General features: G+C 44.7%; 1 protein-coding gene across 1 annotated transcript in view; it reads left to right on the plus strand.

Annotated features, from left to right (window-relative positions):
* Positions 1 to 15,461, plus strand: part of LOC124303818 (monocarboxylate transporter 11-like) — a 77,033-nt gene that overhangs the window by 24,389 nt on the left and 37,183 nt on the right. Inside the window, exons 2-3 of the mRNA XM_046761533.1 lie at positions 233 to 607; positions 1,504 to 1,765. Coding sequence (XP_046617489.1) covers positions 449 to 607; positions 1,504 to 1,765 — 421 coding nt within the window. The 5' untranslated portion in view covers positions 233 to 448. The remainder of the gene's footprint in view (positions 1 to 232; positions 608 to 1,503; positions 1,766 to 15,461) is intronic.

Genomic DNA, 15,461 nt, shown 5'->3' on the forward strand with positions numbered 1-15,461 from the left:
TTGTGGGTCAGGGATTAGAGGGGGGTTTCGCTATTTGCATAATTTAGAATCGTCTCCAGAATCCTTGCCCGGCGAGAGGAGGTTCTCGTTAAGAAAAAGGCGACGTCGCAAAGGTGCGATAAGCGACGCTGAAGCCTCAGTCGATCTCTCAATCGTAAAAAAGTGCGAAATAAAAAATATCGCCAGCGTTATATCACGCTTCTAAATCTTCTCGCAAATATTTGTGTTTCAGATGATCACCGAGGAGCCGAATGTACGCCGCTAGGTGACAGCATACACCCATATACGTATATATATATATATATATATATATATATATATACAATCGAATCGACTAAATCCGGCACGGCAGTCATGCAGCTCGACGCTGCGGTGAAATCTTTGGTAGCGATTTGCAAAAGTGATTGGTAATATCAAGAGATTCAATACCATGATCTAGCGGCTGATCATGTTGGTCAACGATTACGGAGAAGCGATCGCTGCTGGTGGATGGTCGACTCCTGCGGGCTGTTGCAGAGCTCCAAGTGGCACCAATTTTGGGGGCAGCGTACCTTCGCTGCATCCAACCGGATCCCTGCGCTCCCTTCGATCCCATCACTCTGTTCAGGTGGGTGCTTATAGTAGTCGAATAAGTCTGAACTCCGAACTCTCAACCTTACCAACTTCCATCCTTGGATTCTAAACTCCGAACTCAGAACTCACACAACTTGGAAACCTGTGAACTCTCCCTCTCTCTCTCTCTCTCTCTTTTTCTCTCCTTTGCTATCCCTCCAGCTCGTTCTTCCGCCAGTTTAGACCCCTGCAGAGCGAATCGATGCCGGTGGAGGCATCTTCTTATGTTCCAGTGCCAAGGAATTTTCCTTGCCCATCGACTGGTGACCCTGCATCCTATAGAAATGCCTGAGAGCACCGTTGCAATTAGGTCGATGCCGGTGAACGTGTCGGTTAGTTGTGTTGGCAATGCGAAATGCGAATGCAAATACTCCGCGTAAATGGGGTTATTTCGATTTCTGTATAACTTCCCAACGTTAATTACCCACCGTTTGCAGATTGTGGGTATATGTGTACAGGCAATGTCTACTCAAGATACGCGATAATTAAGATGGTTTAATTCAACGGCTGCACAAAGCTTTCCTCGCTAATTGGAAACTATAAGATGCGAAACAAAGGGACGTAAAAAATGGGAATGAAGAAACTGCCTGCAAGCGTAAAAGGGGACAAATTTTTAATTACCCTAAAACGTTCCGCGTCAGAGGTATGAAAAATGTCTAATCCCGTCAAATTCCCTTCGCCATTGTTGATGGCTAATTACGAAATCTTCCCTACGCAGTCTGAGCTCGCAAAATTGCGCCAAGTTTTATTTCTCATTGTTCCCGCGATCAAAGGACAATCGATATCGTAGGGTTCGTTCTCTCTTGAATTTGATCAATCAAGAAGATGCTTTCGAGCTATGGATAATTGGCCGTTTTCGCTGACTCGGGGTGGCATCTCATTTTCTTTCAGGGACCCGTCGAGACGCCACGTCGATGTTTACACTGCCATCCCGTCAACAACCCAATTCATGCCAGTTATCTGCAGCATCAGCAACAACTGTTGCTGCAACAACACCACCGACAGCACCAGCAGCACCAGCAACAAACGCATCAGCATCCCCAGTATTACACGCCGAATCACCACGACGAACAGAACGGCACTCATGTTCCGCAAAGGAATGGTTCCTATCACTACAGAAACGACAGAGGCGTGGATTACAGAGGTGACAGGGGTGAGTTTTACCCCCATATTATATCGAAATGTTACTTTTGTCCCCAAGAGATTCGTTTTCAAATTATTCGAAAGCTGTAACGTGCTTTTGACTCGTTGAGGTGAAGAGTTCGTCAGATTTTGGCGAAATTTTGAAGCCACTTTTTTCATCCTAGGCTCGTTATTGTCGTAAACTTCACGTCGCACGCATGTTGCGAATTAGTGTATTTGATCAACTTATCAAAAATACGTGACGTGTTCGATGTACCAAAATTAACGAACTATCAAAATCGATCGTGCAATTCCGAATGCATGAAAGACTGACAATCCCGTACAGACGAACTATAGAATCTTCGGTTTTCTGAGTTATTGATTGATCTCCCTAAAAAACGTTGGAGCTGGGCTTAAAGCTGATACTTGACGTGCCGCAGGAGCTAAAAGATTCGCGCTCCGCGAAGAGCTTGTTTCTTCCAGTCCAAAGTTACAGAGATGCACTTAGTTTGATAAAATGCGAATAACCTCAGGCGGAAACAAACCCATAGAATAATTACCGACTCTCTCTTCGAGCAAACTGCAGCGGGAATTTTTTTCGATTCATCAAAAATGCCACATCGGTTATCCAGCGTTTATGGCACGGACAAACGAAGATGAGCGTGCAGTCATGATTGCGCATCCAAAGAGGTAAACGAGCGACAGTCGCCCGAGGCAACCGGAAGATAATAGACGGGTGAAATGAGGAGGGCTTTAGTAATTTCCTGCAGTACGCGTACACAACGTCAAGTCAACGCAACGCATCGACGGGTTGGCATGTCGAGACGTTTTCCATGCAAGCCAAGAGGTGTTAGTGAAAGGGAGGGCGAAAAACCCCGTAGAGAAAGGTGTCGCAAAATACCCGGAGAATGCGACGCGGTAAAGCCTGCAGTTATTGGTCATAAAGTTTGATGGTTTTTTCAACGTAGCAAGTTTCAGGGTGTGGCTTTATTGTACAATCAGCCACATGAGCCAGAAGAAATCACGATCACCCCCTGAATATAGCCGCAAGAGAATCTCGCATCCGCACCCTTCGCGCTGTACGTCTGACTTGTGCATGATCGTTTTCACTTCACCCCTATTGCGGCTGGAAGAGAGTCCAGATTCCAGAACGCGTCTTGGGGATCGCGGATCCCGCGTGCTTTAGAGCTATGCGAATCGAGGACGCTCTCAGGGTCGCAAGAATAATAAATTTGAAAGAAAGAGACTCAAGGTAGAAGTTCTGCAGCGGGGAAGAATAATTCTTTTTTCCAGCTTCAGCTTCGAGATCGGGGAGAGAAGTGAAACTGACGGCTATATACTCGGTTTTATAATACAGCTGCATAAAAACTCAGCCCAGCAAGTGAAAATGCCAACATCGTGCGGACTTGGAGAAAAATACACTGTAGACATTATGTGTACAGAATAGATATCTGGGACCATTCTTCCTTCAGTAGACCCCCGTTAGTTTTATTTTATAGCGAGGGTGCGGACTTTCGGGAATGGAATTGCATTGTTTTAATGACGTATTCTCACGGAGCGGAATAACTTCGGGCATTATTCATTAGCTACCGCATGTGCCGGGCGGCTTTTCCCGAAAGAACGTAAATCGATTTTAACCCAAAATGGCGGTGTGATGGGAGATATCCTCAAGATATTGTTCTGCACTGGCTCCCTTCAATTTGTACGCACTGTCGTTACATAGAACCGAGGTATACGGTGACCTGAAATTTTTATGGCGTACGTAAAATGAGTCTGCTTCTTTTTACTCCTCTTTTTTCATGGGGTGAACTTCAATTCCAGACAAAAGAAATTACTCCTTATCGTGTAAAATATTACTTGTCTTGAATTTCAGAGATGGTTTCCCGCGGGGCGCAGCGAAGAATTTTGTTCGTATACGTAGACTCGAAAATTAACGCATGAGAAAATATTCTGTTTTATTAATTTTTTTTTCATTCTATAGAGGCAACTTTACAAATGACTTTAAGCTGCATAAAACAAAGCTGACGAAGCTTAGCTGATGGTGCGAGGAAAAAATTCGCCAGCAAATTATCACGACGCATAATTTGGATCGATTCCCCGTGCAAAAAGTATCTCTATCATCTACAGCACTCGGTTTTTTTGCTGCTCGGAGATAACTTTTAATGGTGATGGGCATACAGAGAAGTTTTTCGCTCCGATGAGCCTGCAACGAGTTAATAATAATGAGAAAGAATGATAATAAAATAGGATGAAATTCCAGTGAAACGTTATACAGGTCGGTAGTGAAATGAGTGGAGAGCGAACCTGGCGCTGCAGGAAAGCCATGGTACACTAGACACGGTGTGCTATTGAAATCCCATTAACGTTACATCACCTCCGTAACTGGAACTGCAGCTCTGCAGGTGCGAGGTAATTGTTTCTCGTGAAATTCGCAATAGATTCTCTATCAACCGGTATATAAAACTCTGAAATCCATAACCCTGGGATTCGATTATAGAGCAGAAAATGACGCCACAGAAATAACGTCAGCGGAACAGTGGTGCGTCAATACACGTCGTGCATGTAACAAATAATAAATGAATCACAATCAATTAACTGCTGAGCTGTTCAACTTAACCGGCATTTAAGTTTAATAAATGCCTGGCTTATATCTTTCGACTTTTCACCGTGAAATCGTAGGTATATATGTATAGGTATGTAGGTAGGTGTATACCTATGTAAGGTGGCTTAGCCGCGGATCACATAAATTTCGAACAGATAATAAGGGTACGCCGTCGTCGAGCTTTCCTTCTAACTTGCGGTATATAACTTTATTCCGATGATTAACTAATTAATAAATTTTCACCCAAGCTACCGAAACTTGTCGTCGGATATTTTCGACGAAGATTGTATTTTTCTAATCCCAATTCAATGCCAATGAAAAAAAAACTACATTTATACATAGTTCCTCAATTGCACAATAAATCGAATGTTTCAGTATTTGCCAGTTTGACAAACTACCACGAAATTGAAAACGAAACTTCTGTCTCCAAGTGACGGTAGAGTCGGGCCAATAAACGATCGTGACAGGGATGCACCGTTTACAGGGGAGGCGAATTATTTCAGAGCCAAAAGGGCAGCCGGTGACGGGCGGGAAAATTAATTCATACCGTAATGAACCTCGGTGTCCCCCGCCCCCTCCCCCGCGCGGCCCATTTAGCCATACAATGGTCTTTAATTCAGTCGTTTTGGAACGCACACTCGTAGCTCGGTACTTTTCGTATTCTGGCCCACCGGGATCAGTCGAATCTCTTCGCCCCCGCGCTGCACGGGATACAATGAAACAAAGGGAATAGCGACAAGAAATAAACAATGGGTTTTGGGGCTGGGCGCAATATGACGGACCGGCAAAAACCCGAAGGCACGCGAATTGGAGGTCAAATTTAGGGGATTGGGTACCACGGTGATTCTGGTTCTCGTTCTCTGCAGTTCCCCGATGTATTTTTATTGTATATGATACAAACCTACCGCGTATGTATTTCGCCGAAATTGATTCAAGGATTTGAAACAGTCGGCCATATGCAGTCGTGAGTAATTTCGCGTTTGCATCGCTCTGCAGAGTTGTGCCCTAAGAATATTTAGCTTTTATCGCGACTAGGCGCGCAATCGCGCAAGTACGTTCTCTTCCCAAGTATTGAATTATTTACTACGTCATTAGGTATACCATCCCTCACATCGCAGGCTCCATCGCAGGGGTTGAGCAGTGTGAATTACCTGCTTCGGGAATATCACTCGAGTGCTTCTAAATTTATGATCGACCCGGTGGTTGCAAACGAGGTACCTTCTTACCTACAGCTTAACGCACGCTCGACATCCGGGGCCCGTTTGATAATTAATCAAATTTCTTCAACAATATGAATCCGCGTGTCTTGCGATGCGCGGATTTTTAACAGCCAAATTCAGGCCGAGCGCGGTTCGGGTGTAGCAGAAATTTTACCTCCGACTGCTGAATTTAGCTTGAACAAGTCTGTGGGAAGGAATAATATTCGCCAAATACCAGCGCCATCCGATTCCATTTATAATATAGAATTACGTTTGATACCTACTTGCGATACACGATAAATAAACATTCACCACCTATTCTTTCGGCAGGGATTCTGCAGCTGATTACTGTTATCCAATTGCACGGCAGACTTGTCATGTTCGACTTCGATCTTGTTTGCTCGCAAACGTCTGCATAGTTTTGTCTAGTATTCGCGTGCATACGTACCTACGGAAAAGATCGAGTAAGTGAAGCGTGACGGAAGCTAAGTTCGTCAAACGAATGTGAAATATCAGCGAGATCCGTCTTTCCCTCTTACATACCGTTTTTCGTGGACGAATTTTTTCATCTAGACAAAAAGGAAGGCATGCAGCTGACGGAACGAAAGAAAATGCCACGAATTCGGTATGCATTTGTCAAGGTGAATGGAATTTAAACGGGGGGGGGGGGGGCTGATCTTGGCGATGATAAATTATCTGCAACGATACCGGGGCTCGGCGCCTTGTACTGTGGAAAATATCCACGTTCAATATCGCACAGCGCGAGCTTTCGAGAAACATTCTTCTCCGTATATCATGTCGCGTATGAAGAAAATATTTTCTGAAATGGAATGAACTCTGCTTGAATAGAGATAGGTTTTTAGTATTCTTTCATTCTGTACTTCTTTCTTTGCCGTATTCGTTTGTAATAAGAGAAATTGCGCGTCGTTTCGCATGTGCGGTTTGAATTGAAATTCTGAAACTGATTCGAAGCGTTTGGTAAATATTTGAACAAGAGTTGATGGGCAAATTGGAAAAAGCTATATCGACAAATTCATAAATTTATGATACATTTCCCATGTCTCTTTATACAGCACATTAACGCGGTCTAATCCGCAGTCATAGAGCTCCGCATTGACTAACTCGGTGTGTCCGGATTCTCTTTGACGAGGATAAATGGATCGCTCAAGTTCAAGCATTCGCCGGGAAGGTAAACTGGAAAAAAAACGAATGACAGACGGTGAGACGCAGTCCTCTCGAGCATCTCATTAGGACTTTATACCCCGGGGAAAATTCCCCGATATAGGTAAAGATCTCCCTCGTTCGCACGGATCGAGGGTCGCTGGGAGGATGAGATTCCCCGGCAGCAGAAGCAGCAGCTGGGGTCCAGCGGGCTGCAAGCTCAGCAGTCCTAAGCCGGCGTCTCAGCCCCGAAAGCTCCTCAGTTTTAATCCAGTTTTAATTCAGGCTTAAGCTAATTTTCCGCCGATACGTATTAACTGTTTGTTGTCAAGGAATATTCCCTTCCAAACTCCCCTCGCTTCCGAGCCGAGACCGGCCATGCTCAATGATTTCCGTTCGCGATGCAGACTCGGATTAATGAAAAAAGCTCGATCATCCTTTCGTATTAGTACGGGAAAATTGTATCGAACTCCGTCCGGCTGCGCGCCGTTTGCCTTTCAATTAGCGCCGGCAGCCGATGCCCTTTGGAAAGGGAGTGCAGGGACATTCAATATTCAGTATGCATGCGCGATTCGGATGTGTACATGCCTTGCACACACCGCGCGGTGTGTACGCTTCGCGTAAAGCTCCGTGCACACGTGTGTCTCCCGGATGCTGCTCTCGCCCAGGTTCCTGGATATCCGCATACATTCCTCGGCCACTGCACAACCTGCACACTCGCACGTGTCTCGAGATCCACGAGCACCGACGAACTCACGTGATATACGACTTTGCGGTACACAAGTTTTCGCCGCAATTACATATATGCACGGTACTCCTGCCTTTACGTTCGTACCTATCTGTGCATGCGTGCATATCTATGATACCGCAACCAGCTGCATCTATTCCATTTTCGATGTTTTACGTTCTTTCGAGCCAATAAACAGCGGTGAAAAATTTGCAGCGAGAATATTCGGCGGCCAGCTGCGAATGTGCGGTGTGGGTACACTCGTGGAAATAATTCGCAGGCTCGGTGGGGTTGTTTTTTTATTTATTTTTTCATTCACGTCTGCGTTTAATAGTTTTCAAAATTGACCAGGTCTCATATTACTGTTCCTTCAACGATGTGATGTTAACGTTCAATTTACATTTCGCAAATTGTAAGCAAGCATCGTTCGTCCGGACGACGATGTAGCAACGTTGGAACGTTGTACGTAACTGATAGTTAGAGAAACGACATTTTGACACGTAATACGGGCAAGTAAGATGTTTGGTATAATAGCAAAACTAGAACTCGGTGCGAATTGCAATGATATCACTGCAGGCTGCGGTTTGCCCGCAGCTGTTCAGTTCCGCCTCGATGAGTTAGTGCTGCACGGTGTATAAACGATTTCCTCCGTAGGACCTGAATTACGGCGGTTTGCGGAGTCATTTGCGTATCTGCATTCCACTTCGTACCTGTAACTTCCAGCTGGTTCCAATGAAAGGGGGAACCGGGGTTCGAGAACGCGACGCTTCGCTGCGTAATTGACGAAGAAATTGCAGGGAAATGGGGCAGAATTTGGAGGCCGCTTCCGCATGACCCTCCTGCAAAATAGTTACTCACGCACCTTTGCTACTCTGGTTTAATTATCGCTAAGGGCTGCTGCTGCTGCTACGGGTACTTGGTCAACATTGTTCGTTGTTGATTCGAGTTTGCTTCCAGGCTCTTGTCGCGGATATACTCGTCGAGTTGCGTCGGTCTCCTGCGGCTGGTGTCCGCTTCCAGGTCTCAACTCTCGGCTCCAACTGAGCCCCGACGTGGGCGAACTCGGGTCACCGCAACCCCCGCGACTTTCACCCCCGGTCGGTGGATTTGTTGCCGTCTTTTTACGCTCCTGCAGCTTTAGGGAGTTCTTGTGTTTCACTTTCCCTCCTTACGGAGTAGCCCCGTTTTTCTGCCTCGCCGGATTTCCCGAATTTCCTCCTTTCGTCGTTCCTTCGTCCTCCGGAATCGTTTCCAGTTCTCTTTACGCTATTCAGTGATTGTAATTTTTTCTGCATTGCGGTTGGTGCTAATTTTGAATAACGAATATGAGGCGTTCAAGCTATCTCTGTTTTTTCCTATCAACTCAGGCACCCTCATAGCTAGAAACAAACTGCAATTTCGAGCGATGCGAAAAAATATTGGAATAAGTTTAAAATCAAATATTAGTCCAGATCCCCTGCACGTCGATAGATGACAAACAGGAGATTTTCGCGCAGGGTTGAAATTCCTCGGAGATTATGGACTTTAGGAGTCCCGCCGAAGCTTCTCTTTGAGCTTGATTCATTTTCCTTTCGAGCACATGGCGACGAGTCTGCGGTATAATCTTGGACCCTCGGTATATTCGAGACGGTAAATCCTTTGCATAAGTTTCGCAGAGCCATCGTCTGCCAGGCGACGGCACTTGAATTTTTGTTGCCCGAGAAAAGCTTCGGTGACATAAGTAATAAAATTGATCCACAGCTCGTTTGTCAGAGTTTTTCGCACGTTCCTCCAGACTGTGGTCTCTCTGAAGAGAGCGATATAATGTTCGAGTTATTGAAAATCGAGCACGCCAGTCGCCTTTTCATTTCTTGCGGTTTATCACCGAGACCGTAAACCTCCAGAACCGACGCAGTTATAACTCACAGTAACACCTACACGACGCGGATCGGGTTAAGAGCAGATCGACGAAGACAACCGTCGGAATTAATAATGATTCCTGGCTGAATCCAGAGGAGCCGAAGTGACGTCAGAATCACGAAGAGCGTGTAAATTATACTTCGAAATGCGGGCGCAGAGATTTTAATAAAATTTAGAATCGCGTGGAAGGGGATTGAAAGGCGGGGGAGGCTCGCAGTTTAGCCGGAAAAAGTCATTTTGGCTTAATTGTTCCTGAGCAGTAATAATTGACTCTCTCAAATTCACCGTCCGCGGCTTATTATCCATAAAAGTTCTTCCAAGTCTTACGAGGCAATAATTTTGCACACCCGACATCCGGAGATGAGCTGCATCTACGCCTGTGAAGTATAAGTTGATCCCCTAGTGACGAGAGGGTGAACATCCTATCCCGCTGATTTAATAATCTGCTGCACTCGAGCAGCAAAGCCATTAAAATTTCTCGCCCTCGAATCCTGGATACCTAGTATTTGTTTCTTCTTTTTTCTGACTATTCCCTCGTCACACTCCCTCCTTCGAGTCTTCCGCTTCAATTTCCCCGACGCGAAGTACCGCAATGATTACAAAGCTTACCGAGCTCCCGTTTTCGACCGCGACTATCTTTTTCTCATGGCTATCATTACTTGCGGTAATTACGAATATTGCATTTCTTTTCTCGCTAAGCGGATCATTTTTCTCGCTAGGAGCTTCCGGCTGAGGAAGCGGGGGGAAATCGTGCTTTGCACAAGACGTGACGTATGGGGTTTCCTGACCTGAGAAACTATTTTCCCCTTAACTGCAGCGTCCTCGAAACCTGCGAGACCCGTGCGGCGAAATTCTTTTCTTTTTTATAGATAATTTTCAGCTACCTGTTTTTGCACGTTCGTCGATTGACGGATATTATACCTTTTCACGCGACGTGAACGCATCGCGCGGTAATATCGTGCAGAATGCAGAATTTAATTCGCAAATTTCAGGGTAACGCCGCTTTGACAGTATAATACCATCGTGTTGGTTCAATCGGTTGGCCTTTGGCCAGCGATGGCATCTGCAGCCACCGGAGTGAAATACTTCCAGAGAATCGAACCGGACTCGTTGAAATAATGACGGTAACATCGGAGGCGAATTTTGTTCGGTGTGCAAAATAACGTCCAATTTGTTATTTATTGATGAAATTTTACTTTTGTCCACGGAAAATCGAGTGGAAAGAGATGTTCCACTAGGGGTATTTATTTCAGCTTCAATCGTGACGAGGGTGATTCGTTGATGAAACGATACAAACAAATTCTGCCCAAAAGGGGTCTTGTAACTGACACGCAAATATTACGGCAGGGGTGAAGTCGGTTTAGTCTGTATGAATATGTATGTATGCTGTTTCGAATGTGAAAAAGTAAAACACTGAACATTTGCTTGGAACAGCCGAGTTCCGAGGGTCGAGCAAATTTTACGAAACAAATCGAAATAAGATAAAATAAATAACAAGTTAAACAAATGAACGAAGGGCTCCCATATACGTATAAAAAAATAAGAGCGCTCCGCGATCGGTCGAAAAGCTTTCTCCGTTGAGTAAGCACGAACGCGTATAATATTGTTACAACGGGGGGAAATTACGAAAGATCTAAGAGAATCAAAGAGTTCTCTGTGCGATTTAAGCGAACGCCGAGCCAAAGAAGTCTCACGAACAAGGAATATTAAGAAAGAAAATAGATGTATTTGGACACAAGCTCTCTTTTTAAAGTCTAGAGACTGACTGTTTTTACAATAATATTTGTTGACCAGCAACCCTATTCATTTTAAAGACATAAGAGGTTTATAAACGTCTTTTATCTATGATGACTACTAGATCATTTAAAAGGGGACAAAACGGGTGATTTCACCCTTTGTAACACTACTCCCCCTCGAGGAAAAGAGTCGACCCGACTCGGAAAAGATAAACAATTACAAAAAAAATGTGATCTAGCAGTCAGTGCTCGAAGGTGAGTTGGAGCTGTGGCTCTAAAAATTAAGAACTCCCTTTTTTACTATCTGGCATTTGCCCACAGTCTCAAGGTAAACCACAGAAAACCTTGAGCAGATAGTTGAGCGTTAAATAATCTCAAAAATTTATGTGCCATGTTTTATAAAGGTTAGTGTTAAGGGTGAGTTAGTGAGTTCTTCATGAATTTGAAGACATCAAAATCATCCGGATCGTCGCCGAAAAGAAAATTCAATCCTCTTCAGGGAAAATAGTCCGGTGAATCAAATACAGATGAGTACGACGAGGCGGGAAACCTCGGGAAAACTCTGAGTCCTAGACAACGTAAAAGCTGATTCCCTCCGAGAACCGGCACAGGAAACAGGAAAAAAGAATGGGTGACTGAATCCAAAACTTCTTCAAAAACAGCACACCCTAGAGTTTGGAGGACAAATGTGAGTGGTGGTATAACAATTAAAATTCACCAAGTGAATTTAGGAGAATACACGAAGTAGTGTTACAAAGGGTGAAATCACCCGTTTTGTCCCCTTTTAAATGATCTAGTAGTCATCATAGATAAAAGACGTTTATAAACCTCTTATGTCTTTAAAATGAATAGGGTTGCTGGTCAACAAATATTATTGTAAAAACAGTCAGTCTCTAGACTTTAAAAAGAGAGCTTGTGTCCAAATACATCTATTTTCAAACTGAGTAAAATAAAGTTTGGAAAGATGTTCTTCGCCAAACCGGAGTTTAAGAGCCGCACAAATGCTGTCGAAATTTTCAGAATCCGCATCTGAAAGCGAACCAAGAACTACCAAAGCCGGACCAGACAAAGACGCTGTCAAATTAGCTGCTTTCTGGGACGGATTCCAACCATTAACCTTACTAATCATGTTAAACTGACGTTCGTATAGACTCCAAGCAGACGAACCGTCATACGAACCGGGCTTCAAATTCGATTGTTTCGAGGGCAACTCTACAATACTCGCGGGAGGTACAGAGACCTGATTGAGTCCGAACGAGCTCTGAGTCTGCGGAGGGAGAACATTGACAGTTCCGCGTGATTTTAAAAAGGCCAAGAACTCTGACTGAATATCTACGCTAGGATGAGACGACGTGACAGGAGGCTCAACTACTTCCGAAATATCACGTGACGGAACATCGTGGCATCGCGGAAAAGAGCTAACCTGAGCTTGTCGCGAGACATGAACAGGTGGAAAATTTTTAGCAACAGGGGGAATTTCGCCTCCCCCATAAATAGCGTCAGACCTTGATTGATCCGGAATTGAATGAATGGAGGTCCTCCTTGCCGGAACCGGGACTGAAGGAAGAGAAGTCCTTCTACCTGGAGATGGGACTGGGCGTATCGGGAATTCCTGCGGTCGCTCCTGAAGCTTCTGCACACCTTGCAGGATCCCGATCAACGCCTGGGACACGATTTCTTGTTGTTGACGCTGTTGCGAGAGGAGTTCGTGCAGAAGATTCTGCTGTTCTTGTTGCTGCTGTTGTAGCAGTTGTTGATGTTGTTGTTGCTGTTGTTGATGTTGTTGTTGCTGTTGTTGATGTTGTTCTTGCTGCTGAATCTGACGCATCAGCAAATCTTGGTTTCCCTGGATGAGCTCTGCCAAGAGAGCTAATTGGGGCTGGGGCTGAACCTCAGCTTCCGAACGACGAGAAACGGGAGGAAACGCCGGTTCAGGAGAACGCTGGCACGATGAAACGCGTCCGGCAGCTCGTCGCTCCGCGCGTGATGCTCTCGTCAGAGGAGATCTTTGCATTTTTTTTTTGTATACTTCTTTACACTCAAAATCCACTCAAATGGCACAGAAGAGATCCCACTTCTGACACCAATGTTACAACGGGGGGAAATTACGAAAGATCTAAGAGAATCAAAGAGTTCTCTGTGCGATTTAAGCGAACGCCGAGCCAAAGAAGTCTCACGAACAAGGAATATTAAGAAAGAAAATAGATGTATTTGGACACAAGCTCTCTTTTTAGAGTCTAGAGACTGACTGTTTTTACAATAATATTTGTTGACCAGCAACCCTATTCATTTTAAAGACATAAGAGGTTTATAAACGTCTTTTATCTATGATGACTACTAGATCATTTAAAAGGGGACAAAACGGGTGATTTCACCCTTTGTAACACTATGTTTGTCCCTCATCGACGTGACGTTAAAAGTCTGGAACGATTGTCCCGAGGGGTTGGAGTAGAATTTATAAAAAGACCGTCTTTCAATTATTTCGTTTAATCCCTGCATACTGCGAGAAAAACAAATTTTCCATCGCTGCTCGAGGGTGGTTATTTAAATGATTTTCTCAGCTTGCAGAGCTTCGGCGAGAGGGTTTTCTCGCCTCTCCAAATTCACCTCCACGGCAGTACGTTGTGTAAAAATTGGAATTTTCAACCACGGTAGCCTAGTTTCCTAATAAGGTTCGTACAAAACGGAGAAAAAAACCATCGTTCCCAATCATCCCCTGGAGAAATTTGAAATTACTCAGGTTTGCACTTTGTGACCGATCGAAACTTGTTCTCCAGTGCGTTCCTCGCCGTATATTTATATCACAAGTATGTAATATAGTTTAGAATCAATCCGTTAGCTCGATATCAGCGCGTGACTGATACAGCCTTCGAATTCACGAATAGATATATCTAGACACGTGTAAAAATATATGCATTTCATTCACCTAAAATGCAGGTGACTTTGTTGAGAACGGACTTTTGTGACGCTCGACGCGTTTTATCTCGGCCAGTCCAGTCCTTCCAAATCCTGCAGGCTATCGGCTATTCGACCACCACTGCGGCTGCAATTCCCACGAATGCAGAGGTGGTAGACATCACGCTCTTGTGCCTGTGGCATTTGTGACGACGAATTCTGGGGGGTGGTTTTGGCGGAACACTAGAAAGGGGGAACGAGGCGGAATTATCTTCATGGTGACGCGGACGGCTTGACGGTTGGCCGTGAAGCGAAGGGGGAAAAGAAGAAGATTGCGTGCAAGATTTAGGGATATCCTCGGGCCTCTTCATTTATCGGACTGATTCCTGAAGTGATTCGCGCATGAAAATTGATCGAACTTGAGCCACGTCGAGACGCAACTGCAGGATTGGATTCAAGCAGAGCGTCAAGAAACTCGCAACTTTCATTTCATACGGAGTATTTCACGAGCTATTCGTCTAGCTCTGAAATTGAAATTTTTCACATACCCTAGAATTATTTATGTGAAAGTATTTGTCGAAAATTAGCGCATGATTTTTTTTCTAATTTCTTCAACAACCCCTGTCTGATATATGATTCAATTAGCTACTTCCAGAGCATACAATCGCTATAATCTGATAAGAATTCTTCAAAATCAAGTCAAGTATTACAAAATTTTTAACTCCTAGTCGAAAATGGAGTTTTTTATTAACGTTATTTTATAATTTACCGAAGGTTCTGTTTTTATTTATTTTTTTTGGCTCACATCGTGAGAAACTTTGTTCCTCAATTTGTTATCAAAAATTTATTCCAGATACTATTTTCCTTTATTTCTTTTGTTTTCCAGAATAACACAACGTTCCCATACCTTCCGCGAAAGTCTTGCTCTTCCATTCTATTAATCAATCACGAACATTTCATTCTGGCAAAAGTTTCAAGTAGATAATAATATTTGACCGACGCGCTGAACAGCGAGTGTCCGATTCGAGCGTACTTGACGAAGCGACGCGACGTGGCGTTCGATGAAAGAAAACCGCTGGATGACGGAAGAAAATAATAGTCGGAGTTAAAAAAAGAAGAAATCGCGTCCTCATTTCTTGAAATCGGAAAGCTCGCCATCAACCGCGGGGACTCCCCGAGGCGCACGAACCGGATACGCCGCGGAGTCGAGATCAGACGCGGCGGTTCCTCGGAAATCCCGAAGACCATTATCGGATAGCGTTCCTAATTATTACCGGTACGCAAAGTCCGGGGCAAGAAGCAGGGCCCGCGTATATGATATCAGAGGGACCGACTCGTCGCTACGGTGCTGAATAAATAGCGGCGCGGAGGGCCAGTAATTGGCCTATTAGCCGAAAGCGTAATCCGCCCCCGTAGTTCCGGGATATTGTCTATCGATCGGGGCCGCCGCGATATATCGCGTTTTGCTGCAAGACCGGCCGGCCGGGAATCAGTTCGCGACGTTTTGG

Source organism: Neodiprion virginianus, chromosome 1, assembly GCF_021901495.1.
Source record: "Neodiprion virginianus isolate iyNeoVirg1 chromosome 1, iyNeoVirg1.1, whole genome shotgun sequence".
Taxonomy (NCBI): Eukaryota; Metazoa; Arthropoda; class Insecta; order Hymenoptera; family Diprionidae; genus Neodiprion; species Neodiprion virginianus.